Here is a 13,047-nt window from a genome sequence, read left to right as displayed (position 1 = left end):
ACTGCACCATTGCTTCTGAACGTTTCTGAGTGTTTGTGCACCCTCCTGCTGCACAGTGGCTGTTCTGAGGGTTGAGCTTGCCTTTCAGTGTGCTCATCACCCAGGCCTGCCTTTCTGCTTTAAAAGTGTCACTAAAGCCACTGGTGCCCAGTAATCATATCCATCAGTTTTGCATTCATGGAGTAATTGAATGGATCTGCTTGGTTCTGTGGCAGTAAAAATTGCTAACCCGAGAATATTTCCTAACCCAAGAATATTTTCTAACCCATCTTTCTTGTAGTTCTCTCAGGGTCTCTGAATATTCTGAAGATTTCCCTGCACATTACAAAACTTGCCCAGAGGAAAGAAGAAGTCATTTTTTCCGTAGAGTATTAATAAAAAATAATGCTATCATTGTGCATTGTCCTTTCCTGCAACGCTGGGCAATCTTGCATTAATTTTCTGCTCGCTCGATCTCAGATATACAAAGATTCTATAGAACATGACTGAAGCATGAACCCAAGTTGATTATTAATTTTCTAATCCTGTGCAGCCCTTACTCTGCCTTTTTTTTGTTTGCTGTTTGCCATTTCAGGAGCCTGCTCAGACAGCAGCTAACAGTGTTGCTGTTACATCCCTCCTTTGCAAGTTGAGTGCTCATACACCAGCAGTTATAGGATATGTTTGCAATGACTTAGCAATACAGTCAGGTTTCACAGCAATTCATTCCCGAGCATTTTCTGAGCTTTAATTAAAGTCCTGATATTCCTCTGTGTTAGTTTTAATGCTGGTAAGCAAGGTGAACTGATATACATTAAATGGTCGTGTATTTGTAGCCAGGGTTTGGGTGGATGGATTTCTTGTGGAGCTGCTGGACTGATAGCATTGCCCTAAAATACCCCTTTCCCTTCAGCTCTGCCCTCCTTTTCCTCCCCTTATGGTGATTCAGGATGCAGAGACTGTTCCTCAGCCTTCCAGTGAAGATGGGGTTTATATAAATCCTCACCCCAATACGAGTCACTTATCAGTACCTTTTGGAAACCATGGAGTTGGGTGCATCTCCACGTGGGCACACTGCTCCCATCAGTGCTAGTGGAAGTGACATGCATCAGGAGGAGAAGCTGTCCCCGGATAAATGCTCTTTCCATTGTGTTTGTGCCATTGCACACACTGATTCCTCTGCTAGGAGACAGTGGAGGTAATTAAAATGTAATTTCTCATGAAGAGAATCCTGCTGAGAATTCAGTTTAATAGGAGCTCCCTCCCGTGTCCAAGCAGGTCTGTAGTGCCAGCTCTTTCTTCTCTCCCACTGGAGCAAATTTATCCCAGAGGAAATTGGTTCCTCACTGTTTCCTCAGGAAAGATAATAATTCCTTCAGCTCACTCTCACTTTGCAGCCGTGGTGCTTTGCTTGTTCCTCTGTGTTTGGTTTAAGACCTTTCTGGTCAGCAGCTCTGGTTGTTGATGGTCCAGTGTAGAACATCTCATGCCCAGATCAGGTGAAACAACAGCAGCATGAGCTCCTGTAGCCTTTCTTTATTTTTCTGCCACTTAGTCTTCATTTTTTGGCATTTACTTTCTGTAAAGAAAGCCCCTTCAGATCGTCTAGAGATGACTGAAAAGTAAAGCAAATGATCTGCTTCCCTTAGGTCAATGCGATGATGTTGTATGTGGAATTTTAAATGGTGATAGAGGAGGACTCTGACATGTTACAGCTTGTGGGAGATGCAGGGGTTGCATGCTATCTCTGTATTTAATACTACCATATTAAACAAAATTTAGTGCTAATTACAAATACAATTTTTTTAAAAAATCCAAATGGGTTGGGGCTGTCCTCTAACTCCAATCAAAACCTTTTGGTGTGGTACAACTAGATAATGAGGAAGGAAAAACTTCCAATTTTTATCAGTCCAATAAGGGATGCAGCATCCTCATCCTTCTAACACCAGTAGTTTTTAATCACAAGCAGTTTGGTTGCATTGCCTTGAGGACAAAGTCCTGTGCGATTTGAGTCGCATATTTCCAACTTTTGAAAGTGTGTTTTTGGTGTCATCATCTTCAGGATCTAGTATTTAAAACTCTTGAAAAAGGCATCAATTTCTGGACGCTTTTTGGCACACTGTAAATTCGAGACAGATCAAATGGAAAGGCATTGTAATGTGAGACAGAGCCTTATTTCACTCATTCTCCAGCACTTTGTTTGTCACTGTGGCAGAGCATTATCAGATGTATTAAACAATACAGTATTAAATAGTGCACTTATTTACGGTGAGCAGTGAGTGGAGCAGGATCCCGTATTTATAATCATTGCATGGAAAAGCAACTCTACCTTTTTGTGTTGTCATAATTCAGTTTTTGAGACTGTTTTGCTCTGTTTCACAGGAGAAGCAAAGGTTTTAGTTCTCTCTTACACAGAAATCAGAGGGAAGGGCAAGTACTGGGATTAGGGCAGCTCCCAGTTTAGAATGTCCTTCCAGTGCTGGGATCTTTCAGCGGCCAGTTGAACCCCAAACCATCTGCTGAAGGATGCAAGGCATCCCCTTACCTGCTAGCACTTGTGAGAGTGCCTCAGGCTCTTAGAGATGCTGGAAGATCCAGCCCATAGCATTTCAGGCAGAAATGTCAGCAATTGAGAAGGCTAACAGAAGTCGGGAGTGTTGGAGGTCAGGAGAATGCCCCGTGGACGTTGTTACCGCGCTGTTGACCTGTGCTCTGCTCTTTCTTCTTGATCCCTTGGAGTCTTGGCTCAATGGCCCTTTGACTCATCCTGGTAGGCTAAGTACAAATGATCCACGTTTAAGCAGCATTTAATGCCATACATAGGGAGCAGAAAATCCCCTTGAGAATATTGCTTTTTAAAGTAGCTAAATGAAAAACGAGTTGCCTTAAGAGAAAGTCAAGTTTTTGAAGGCTTGTGTGCTTAGGCACCCAAAGACTTGTACCCAAAGGGACTATACTGCATCTGGGTAGGTCTCTGCCACAAGGCACTGCATTACTTTTGGAAAGCTTATCTGTCCCTAAGCAATGCAAAAGATTTTTTTTTTTTTGAAATACCATCCTTCCCATCCTATTGAATTCTACAGAAAATTATCCTAATAGCACTGAAAGCAATATTAATGGCTTTCCAATTAGAATATCTAGATAGTTTGTTTATTTTATCGGCGCTCCACGGCGGAAAATCGAAGGTTGCTTTGAATCTCACTTCACGCTTTTCATCAGCAAGCTCTTTTGTCATGAGCAGACAGTCCATGAAATACAGATAAAGCAATTTAAAAGACATATTTTGCCCAAGAAGACTGCCTCCTTTCTGGGAGTTCCCTTTAGGGGAAGGTTTTCATTTACTGATTGAAAGACAAAATTGGCCCGTAAAAGGAGCAGGGCGTGGACATGGTTTTTGTCCTGGTCTTTGAGCATGCTTAGTTCAGGAATCCATGGAGATGTTTGGCTTAAAAGGGAAAGGCACTTGTGTGCTTGGATAGAAGGGTCAAAAAAACGTCTGGGGGAGAGAAGAGGAAAACTGAAAATTAATTCATTCTATAAGCAGAACCAATACAGTGATATTATATAGAGGTTTTACCCATGAAATATTTTCTGCAAGTGGGATAGAATACATCCAAACATTCTGTCTTTACAGAATGTCCTATGTAGCCTATAGACATTTAAAAAGTTGGTGAAAGTTTTGATGCCATATTAAATAACAGATATGTTTTAATCAACATTGTTATGTACGGAATCAATCAATTTAGCATGATCAGTAATGACTTTAATATGAGCCACGGGAGGTTCAAGTTGAATATTAGGAACAGTTTCTTCTTTGAAAGAGTGGTCAAGCATCGAAACAGGCTGCCTAGGGAGGTGGTGGGGTCACCATCCTTGGAGGTGTTCAAGAACCACGGAGAAGTGGCACTGAGGGTCAGTGGGCATGTTGGGGATGGGCTTTGGTTGAACTTGGAGATCATAGAGATTTTTTCCAACCTTAATGATTCTGTGATTCTCATTTTGCATTGTTGTACAGTCCCATCTATCCATAAGTATCTAATTCATTGATGTTCAATTCCTATGGCTATTTATTATGCCTATTAATTATCAAGTACCTTTTAAGAGCTATAAATCGAACTGTAAATAGGACACACAGAAGTACCTGGTGGGTACGTTTTCTTCTGCCCTGTGCCTACTCTCTATTGCTTTTCCACATTTTCCATAGCATATATTCCTGATACTGTATGTCAATTTTGGGATCCCATTTTCATGGTCGTAAATACATGGATTGAGTAAGCGTAGTGACCCATCTGTCAATCATCTGTAGTGTTTTGGCTCCAAATTTCCACTGATGGAGATCTTGCTTGTACTGGTACATTATCTGAGACCTCCCAACCACAGCCTTCTGGAGTTCTATCTCCAGATTAAATAAATGCTTTCATTCCATCTCTTCCAGACTCTGAATACTCGAAATTGTCTCAGACTTGGCTCTGAACCTGTGAGTTTCATCTCCAGTTCTGCTCAGAGAAGTCCTTATCTCATTACCTCACTGCTTGGTTTGACTGACACCTGGAAACTGCAGTCTGCTGATTGCATTGTCCAGTGTGGCCCAGAACAGCCATGAGCTGCATTCTGTGACTGGCAGAGCTCTGTGTGACCACAATTCCACCTCGACTGCAGAGATCCAGGTGGACCAAACCCATCCCTTCCTGTGTGCCTCTACCAGTGGTTCTTTCAGGAGTTTAGTGGATGAGAGATGCTGATGAAGATGAGGTTGTAGGACTGTTGTAGTGTACATAAAGTAAACAAGATAACTGTGAAAAGGTGGATCAAAGCAGGTATTTTCATAGAATTGTTAAGGTTGGAAAAGACCGTGAAGATCACAAAACCAACCCCAACCCATTCCCACCATGCCCACTGACCATTTCCCTCAGTACTACATCTCCACAGTTCTTGAACACCTCCAGGGACACTGATTCCACCACTTCCCTGGGGAGCCTGTACCAATGTATTACCACTTGTTTAGAGAGGAAATTGTTCCTAATATCCTGTCTGAACCTCCCTAGGCACAGCTTAAGGTCATCCTATCGCTGATACCTGGGAGCAAAGGCCAAACCCTCTCACCACAACCTCCTTTCAGACAGAGAGCAGTGAGGTCTCTCCTGAGCATCCTCTTCGCCAGGCTGAACCATCCCCATTCCCTTAGCTTCTCCCCATAGGACTTACACTCCAGACCTTTCACAGCTTTGTTACCCTTCTCTGGACACACTCTAGAGCCTGTTTTGCTCTATCTAGGAAAAAAAGAGCCTGCTTTTTATACAGCATTTTGCCTTGAAAACGTGTGTGTTTGTGTGCGTATGCACAAGCATGCAAGAGATGAAGAGCTGACACTATTGCACATCCCCCAAAACATCTCCTCTGTGGCAACATCTCTCAATTTCTTGGTGAAAAGTGATGCATACCGACATGGTGTTCGTTCTTGTCCTGATGCAAATGGTTCTGGAGTTACACCGCAGGACTCCCCCTTGTCTGGTCCCTGTCCCAGAGGGATATTGATAAGTAGATCATTAACCTGATTTGGTGGGAAATAGATAGGGGAGGCAAAGAAGTGGTTTCTGACTGGAATGGGAAGGAAATTGAACATGAAATTGCAGGGAATTGATCGTGGGAATTGCACCTACAATTCAGGCTACCAAAGGAATCCTGCTCAGTGCTTCATGCCTAATGTAGGCATACTGACTGCAAGCAGAGTTCCCCATGGGATCTGTAACTCTTATAAAACCTGTGCTAATGAAACGTTTGGAAGACCTTCACATAAAAACCAAGCTGACAGGTTTCCTGAAACTCTTACATGTCACATGGGCAGCTTCAGTAAAAGCAGTTCTCCACAGCACCTTGTTACTCAGCACTCAGAGGTCTGAGGTCTGCTTTTATTTATTTTTATTTTTTTTTTAATTAAAATGATTCTTTTGCCAATTTTAGGAGTTCCTCAGGAAACATGAATTTCGAGCCAAAAAGGTTTATTTATTAAAAAAATAAATGAATTAAAAATAAAAATTAAAAAAAGAAGATAAGAAGAGATGGAAGATCTCGTGTTTATTGCAATTGCAAATAGAACCAAGCAGCATTCATTTTTCAGACCTAACTTCAGTGGCTGTACTTTGTTGGTTTTAATGAGTTTAATGGAAATTGTGTGATTGTGCGTTTTCCTGAATAGGAATGATATTCAGAACTAACTTCAAAGGGATGTTTCAGGGGGAAATCCAATGAAATTGTTCTTACCAGCTCTACCTGCCTAATCTACCTAATCCTTCAATCTTTAAGGTGAAGCAGTGCTTCACTAATTGTAAACCTTGCTAGCTTTTACTCGATATTATGATAGGGTTTAAAATGCACTCTGAATCTGATTTATCAATATCTACACTGTTAATTCAGGTGAAGTCGTGGTGTTCTAAGACTAAATAGTAGCACTAATGAGAAAACATTGCTTCCGTATTTTGTCACTCTGAGTTTCTGCTTTGCTTGGACGACTTCTGAACTTGGGTGTAATTTAATCGTGTAATCACTAAGTGGGCAAGTGTGTGCTCATAATTCAGTTTACCTGAATCCATATGACTTGCCTCCCACTACAAACCTCTTCCAGAAGGCTGTGCTGGGGCTGTCAGCCCTTCCTTGCATTGCGTGTCTGCCCGCTGGTTGATAGTCCTGGTGCTATGAGTCATTTAGACATCCATGGCCATCCTTGTTTCCCAAGAAAGATATCCCTTCCCTGCAGGGTAACAAATGGTTGGAGATCTTTCTTCAAAGCCAAGCTGAAAGAAAAAAATGTGTAATATTTCCAACCTGAAATAGATCTGTTCGGAAAACTCGTGTTTTCAAAATGTGATTTAACAGTTTACCAGGAAATTATTTCAACCTGGGACCGTTGATGATTAGATCTCGCTGAACTGCAAGGGATGCTGTGTGAGACAGAGTGTTAATCTTTGATCCTCGACTCATCTTCACTGCAGTGAGTCTGCTGCTGTGCACTAAGAAAATATCTGAGCAGGAGTTACAGGCAGCACAAAGAACTGGGTGTTCAGTTCAGCTCTGTGTTGCTTGATAGAGAGGTGTCCAAGCTTTGAGTTCGTAGCAGGGATCAATTTCTGGTTGCCTGAAGTCTCCTGTTACGAGACAGTGCAAGCAATTAAGGATATATGAGGATGCATGCTATGAAAGGAAATAGAGACAGAAAAGCAGTTTGGAAATATGGTCACTTGATATTCATTTAGGGTCCAGCATGAGATTCTTTCAAGCTCCTCAAGTTCAATGGCCAAGGTTTCATTTTATTCGTGTACATTTCATGTTCCAGAATAAGGATTTTTATTTATATTTTGTTAAAAATCTAGGTATTAATGTCTGTATATCTGTGGAACTGAACTCAAAGCTTAATTGTTATCATTGAAATTTTTTAAATTTGAATTTTCTTGTGCATTAACCCTCTGAAGTTTAGAGAGTAAGTTAGTTGATGTAACCGAAGATCCTGATAAAAGTCAGTGCAGTGTTTAAAACAAAACAAAAAATACAAAAGGCATTGAAATATGGATACATGCAAATGCATGTTGGAATTGCTTAATTTTTAATCAAACGTCATGGTTGATGTCAAAGGAAAACTGGACAGAGAATGTAGAGAAATGCATTTTGAGTGAATTTCACCAAATTTCAGGTAAACGCCATCAGGTTTTGCAGGGAGTTGTTATTTGGCAATAATTCTGTTGAGCTGCTAACCTCTCCAGTGTCAGTTCAAAAGAAGATTTACATTCCAGAATTTCCACTGCTTAATCTTTTATCTTACTCCTGTAGCTGAGGGTTTATATAAATTTTGCTTGCAACAGTACATTTGTTTGAAGCGTGTGACTGCTAAGATGCAATATTTATTATATTTAGAGTGATGATCTACAGAGTTGCAGCCTTCAGAAGTTAATACTAGCTAACGAATCCAGTCCATTAGTCAAAACCCCTCACTAAACACTTGAAGTGTTTGTAATGCTTGTTGCTTGATAGGCTCAATGCTTTCTTGCAAGGTTCATTCACTCATTAACTTAATCAACTGGATAGACACTACGCTCCCTCATGGTAAAGCAGTAGAACAAATGAAGACCATCCTACTTGGTGCCACACATGAATTATCCCCATTATGTCCGTCACATACACGTCAGTGATTTTGGAAGGCATCCTCTTGTTGATCACGGAATCACAGAATGGTTGGGTTGGAGGGAACCATAATGTCTAACCCAGAAGTTCAGATCCCTGCTGTGGGCAGGGACGCCTCTATGGGACCAAGTTGACCAGAGCCCCATCTCCAACCTGGCTCTGCGCACATCAAGGTTGTTGATTTATGTTTCTCCTGCTGCAAGAAGTTTACATCTGTTAAGTGCCAGGCAATGCCTTTTTTAGAAGACAAAATAAAAGTGATTCATAAAATACTGGGGATAGCTGTGTGCTTCATCCCTTGACGGTTTCTTGCCAGTGAAAATTGTGTCTTCAATGGAAGAGGCCTTAAAATAGTGGTGGCAGAATCACAGAGCCAGTATCTGTTTGTTGGGATATTTATTAGCCTGTTTGGTGTTTTTCATTCTGTTTCTTTGTTTGCCTCACATAGCAGCTCAGTTGAGAGCTGTGTTGCTTCAGTCCCTGCACAGACAACCCTCACTCAAAGACCTCCAGTCCCAAGGGCAGCAGGGGAAGGACATAATCTTCCTATTTTCCAGCTCATAAAATGACTTGTCGAAGGTCACTTCTCTTGGCATCCAAGGAACTAGTTCAGTAGCAATAATGAAACAGAGCAAAAGTTGCTTTAGAACCTGGAGAAAAATACTTCTAAAATGAATTTACAGCCACTTAGCTCTTTTTAAATATGCTTTTTCCAATATTTGAGCAAAAAATGGAGTGAATGTTGTGAATGAGTGAATGTTGTTGAATGAGTTGTTGAATGAGTGAATGTTGAATTTGTGAATGGAGGCCTCTCTATTCTCATTTCAGAGAAGCAGTTTCAGGGAGGGCTTGGTTCTGCAGGCAGCAGTCCCGTGTGCCTTTCCAGGGGGGGGGGCTGTTGGCATTTCTTTATTTGGTCTTCATTTGGAAGTACCTCAAGGATAATACTTCTTCTAGGATTTTGTCGTAGTTTTCTTTTAACTTTCCTTGATGGCATCTGGGTCCCAGAAGAGTTGAGAAGCAGCAGAAGGACCATGCCTGAGAACAGGGGATGCACATCCATTGTTGGGCCCCGTTATTCTTTATAAGCTTTCTCCAAATGAACACTTAGCTCTTTAGTTCATGGATTGCCTGATACACCTATTTGTTTTTCACACTATAAAAGACCCTCCACCTCCCCTACTCATATGTGGCCCTGATTAGTGTAATGTCAGCCCTACACAAACCTGACTTTTATAAGTGAAAAAGAAAAAAAAACAACAAAAAACAATTGAGTGTTTCTCTACAGCTGCTGAGACTGAGCTGAAAGGGAAACTTATTTATCCACCACCCAGGGGTGCTGTTGGGATCTCAATTCCATTTGACTCCCATTTGGAGAAGGGAAGAAAACAGGCAAAGAGTGCTGCACTCAGGACTCGGGTGGTTAATGTACTGTGCATTATTGCTGTAAAGCCAAGACCTCAATCTCTCAGCTCTCCCGAACACAAACAGTCCTTGGCTTTTATAGAATCATAAAGAGCTGCCTTAAAGGCTGAGGACAAATTCAAGCCCTGATACGAATTGGCATAGATATTAGTGTATCCAAGGGGAGAGTTGGAGTTTCTTGTGCTGTGGCTGAAAGTGATCCACAAGTGAATACAGTTGTCCCATCAAATTCTGCCGAGCAACCTGTCTGCTGCATTCCTGCCTTTCAGCTGTCATGTAAAATGACGTTTTCAGCTCAGCTTCAGGTAGCAGAAGAGTATTGGAGGCTCTCCAGCATTCTGCAAAGGGACCAGGGGAGGATTCCAGCTGGTTCTCAGATCGAAATGCAAGAGGAACTCTGACCCTGCAGGACTTACAATTGCTCCTAATGCCTTTGCTTTTTTTTTTCATACCGATTGTAACGATGTGCACTGTGCAATAGAAATTTGTGGTAAATTAGCTCTGTAGTGTTCACTTAAAGTTCGGCATGGAAAATAAGGAGCCATTGGTTATGAGAATGAATTCTATGTAGGATATCTCCAGCTATAATGAGCCCAGGTTTGCTAGGCACGTTAGAATAGACTCTTGCCTCTGTCTCCTGCAGTGTGTGATTTTTTCCTAAAAGCTTATTTCTTTCTACTTGAACAGCTCGTCTCTTACAGCTGATAAAATTATCTGCAAAGATTTGTATCTGAGGTTGTACCATAAATCATATTTACCTGTAGGATTAACATGTGCAAACATAGGACATCAACTAAAAGAAAGGGGAGAGGGGGGGTGGAATTGGGGCATTCTTCGATTTACATTTAAAAAAGGAGGATTCAGGATAAATCCTGCAGGCATTTTGAGTGTGTTTTTGCATTATTTCAAGATGTGGATCTGCTCAGCTCCAGTAAGCATCATTGAGGCTCTTGGTGAGGCTGTATGATACAGAACCCACAAAATCATCATGAAAGCATTTTAGTCCTAGGAAAAATATAAACTTGTGTCCAGCTGTGCTGAGAGCTGCATGAGCTGGCAGCTGAGATTTCCTGTCCTTTCACATGCTCAGGCTGGGCTCCCTTCTGTGGAAACGCTCAGTTGATTTTGAAGGACTGGAAGAGGGGCTGTTTTTCTAAAGGTTTGTCTTACAGCTGCTTCCTTCATGGCCAGGTTCTGCAAGCAAGGTCAGAATTGAGTATGCAACACAGAGCAGTTTGAGATCTGCCCCTAGACGTAGTCACCTCCGTGGACCTATGTTCCTAACCTCAACACGGTGGGAAGAGTTGAACCCACTGTACAGGCTCTCAGCCCGAGTCAGGGTTCACCCAATTTGAGTAGCCCAAGTGAGGGGGGATGCCTGGAAGCATCAAGGTATGTCTTCCTGCATGAGCTGAATGCTGAGCACCCAGCGTGCTGGGGCTGCGTTGGGATAATTGCTGAACAAGCGTGGCGAAGCACATCATTCACATTTCTGTTTTTCAATCTGTTTGGTCTCCTGCAGGTCCCTCACCACATGAAGACTTTACCCTACTACAGCTACGACCAACCAGTGATCAGCTACTGCCAAGCCCACAAGCCCCTCCACGTCAACAAGGGCTATGACAGCATGGCCCGGGAGCAGCCAGAGCCCACCAACCTGGAACTCAGTCGGGACCACAGCTTCATAGCCACGATCGCACGCTCGGCGGCTCCGGCCATCTACATTGAGAGAATACCAAACTAGGGCCAGAGGCAGCGGGGAGCTCTTCCGAAGGACCTTTCAGCTCAGAGGAGAGCAGTGCCAGGAGCTAAAATCCACCATTCCACTTCGAGATGTTCCTACACAGACCAAGGGGAGGGGATAAAACAGACCCCACAGACTGGAAATGCTGTCTCGCAGTACACACTGAGAACTTCAGGATTTTCTTTGCTTTAAACTTTCAAACAAATTCCTCAATGTAAATATTAAAGAGAGATTGTCGAGTTCTTATTAAAAAAAAAATAGATTTCACTCTAGCTACATAAAGGGGTGGATTAAGAGTTTTGTTTGTATATTTGATTTTTCTACATTGCACGGTTCCAGGGATGGAGAACCACAGGTAAAGGGGTGGGAAGGGCAAGGGCTGGGGTGGGATGGGTCAGCCATGATTCCTTATTGAGTGTTTATTACTCTTCAAAGATTTGTTTAATATTTTTTGTTCTTTTTCAGCAAAGCAAAAGATAGATCTATATTTTCTTTTCTTTTTTTTTCCTTTTCCTTTCTTTTATTTTTATTTTTTAAAGTGGTCAAGCTCTAATATTTCAAACTTCAGACATGGGCATTGCAGCTTATGTTGAACCAAAAGGACATTGGCAATTGGTGCAGCAGAAACAAAGAAACTTGGGTGCATGTACATTTAAGAGACAGGCTATACACTATGGAGGGTGCTTTTGATTTTTACTATCATCATTGTGCTTCATTGTTGACACTATAATTACTTCTGGGGCTCTAAAAAAAAAAGGGGGGAAAACATGCAATGGTGTATCAGCTCTCATATTTACAGTCCAGCAGTGCTGTAAGCAAAATTAATGGACATTTGGGAACCAAAATGGAAGAGATGTGCTTGAAATGGATCAGAAGGAAAATCTTTGAAAGTAAGAGTGTTTTGGTGAAACTCACTGGCTGACACAATTTCTAAAACACAGGAGAATGTGTAACATTGGTTTTATTTTTTGTTTTTTGGTTTGTTTTTTTTTTTAATTAATTATCCTGAGCAGTTAGTTTTTGTGTAGTTTTTATCAATAAAATGACAACAAGAAAAAGTGGTGGAAAAAAAAAATAAACATATTATTTTGTGGTTGGGACACCACAGCCAAGCTACTGTTTGAATGATTTCTCTGAATGTGTGACACAGGGACTCAGTGGACCAAGGGAACAAAACTTTGTCCCATTTCACCTTGTTGGGGCTGAATTGGGTGAGGTATGGAAAAGCTGTGCTTGCCTAAGATCAGGTTTAGGGGTGATCCTGGGGGTGGGATGAACAGAGAAGTAGTAGAAGCCTTCTCGCTTTTCCCTTACATCAGGTGTCAGGATTTCTAGTTACAAACTGTGATGAAGCTAAATGGGTTCAGATTAGAAGTCATATGTTTTTTAATTGAAAGGTGAATAATAAAACAATGAGTGTTTTCTCAATTAGTACTTATACTGGGTGTTTACACTTGGCCAGAAGGTCAGGAATCAATGCATGAGTCTCTGTAAGTGCTCATTCTTGTATCGTGTATACAACTTCATATTATCTTCTGCATTTCTGACCTGAAAAAAATGTATTTTTCTCTCAAAGGAAAGGAAGAATATGCATGGATGTATTCTGTGCACTAGGCAGCTTGTAGGGGAACGTGGATCTGCATTGGAGGTAACGTATTTAGAATTAAGTGCTAGGCAGGAAATGAATAGAAAATGGAGTGGAAGACGAGGCGATGAGTTTACAGCCA

The 13,047-nt window shown here is 41.6% G+C and overlaps 1 protein-coding gene across 3 annotated transcripts in view; it reads left to right on the top strand.

The window, feature by feature from the left end:
- Nucleotides 1-11,680, top strand: part of LRRTM4 (leucine rich repeat transmembrane neuronal 4) — a 211,840-nt gene extending 200,160 nt beyond the window's left edge. For 2 of the 3 annotated variants that reach the window (XM_065745056.1, XM_065745055.1), the window contains one exon: nucleotides 11,099-11,680. In XM_065745056.1, the coding sequence (XP_065601128.1) occupies nucleotides 11,099-11,320 (222 nt within the window). In that variant the 3' untranslated portion in view covers nucleotides 11,321-11,680. The remainder of the gene's footprint in view (nucleotides 1-11,098) is intronic. The other variant, XM_065745057.1, reaches the window with a different exon arrangement.
- Nucleotides 11,681-13,047: the final 1,367 nt, after the last annotated feature.

The sequence above is a fragment of the Cyrtonyx montezumae genome, unplaced genomic scaffold (genome assembly GCF_038088225.1).
Source record: "Cyrtonyx montezumae isolate F1298 unplaced genomic scaffold, pur_monq_1.0 scaffold_33, whole genome shotgun sequence".
Taxonomy (NCBI): Eukaryota; Metazoa; Chordata; class Aves; order Galliformes; family Odontophoridae; genus Cyrtonyx; species Cyrtonyx montezumae.
The sequence above is the reverse complement of the archived record's forward strand: the minus strand, read 5'-3'. Positions and strand labels throughout refer to the sequence as shown.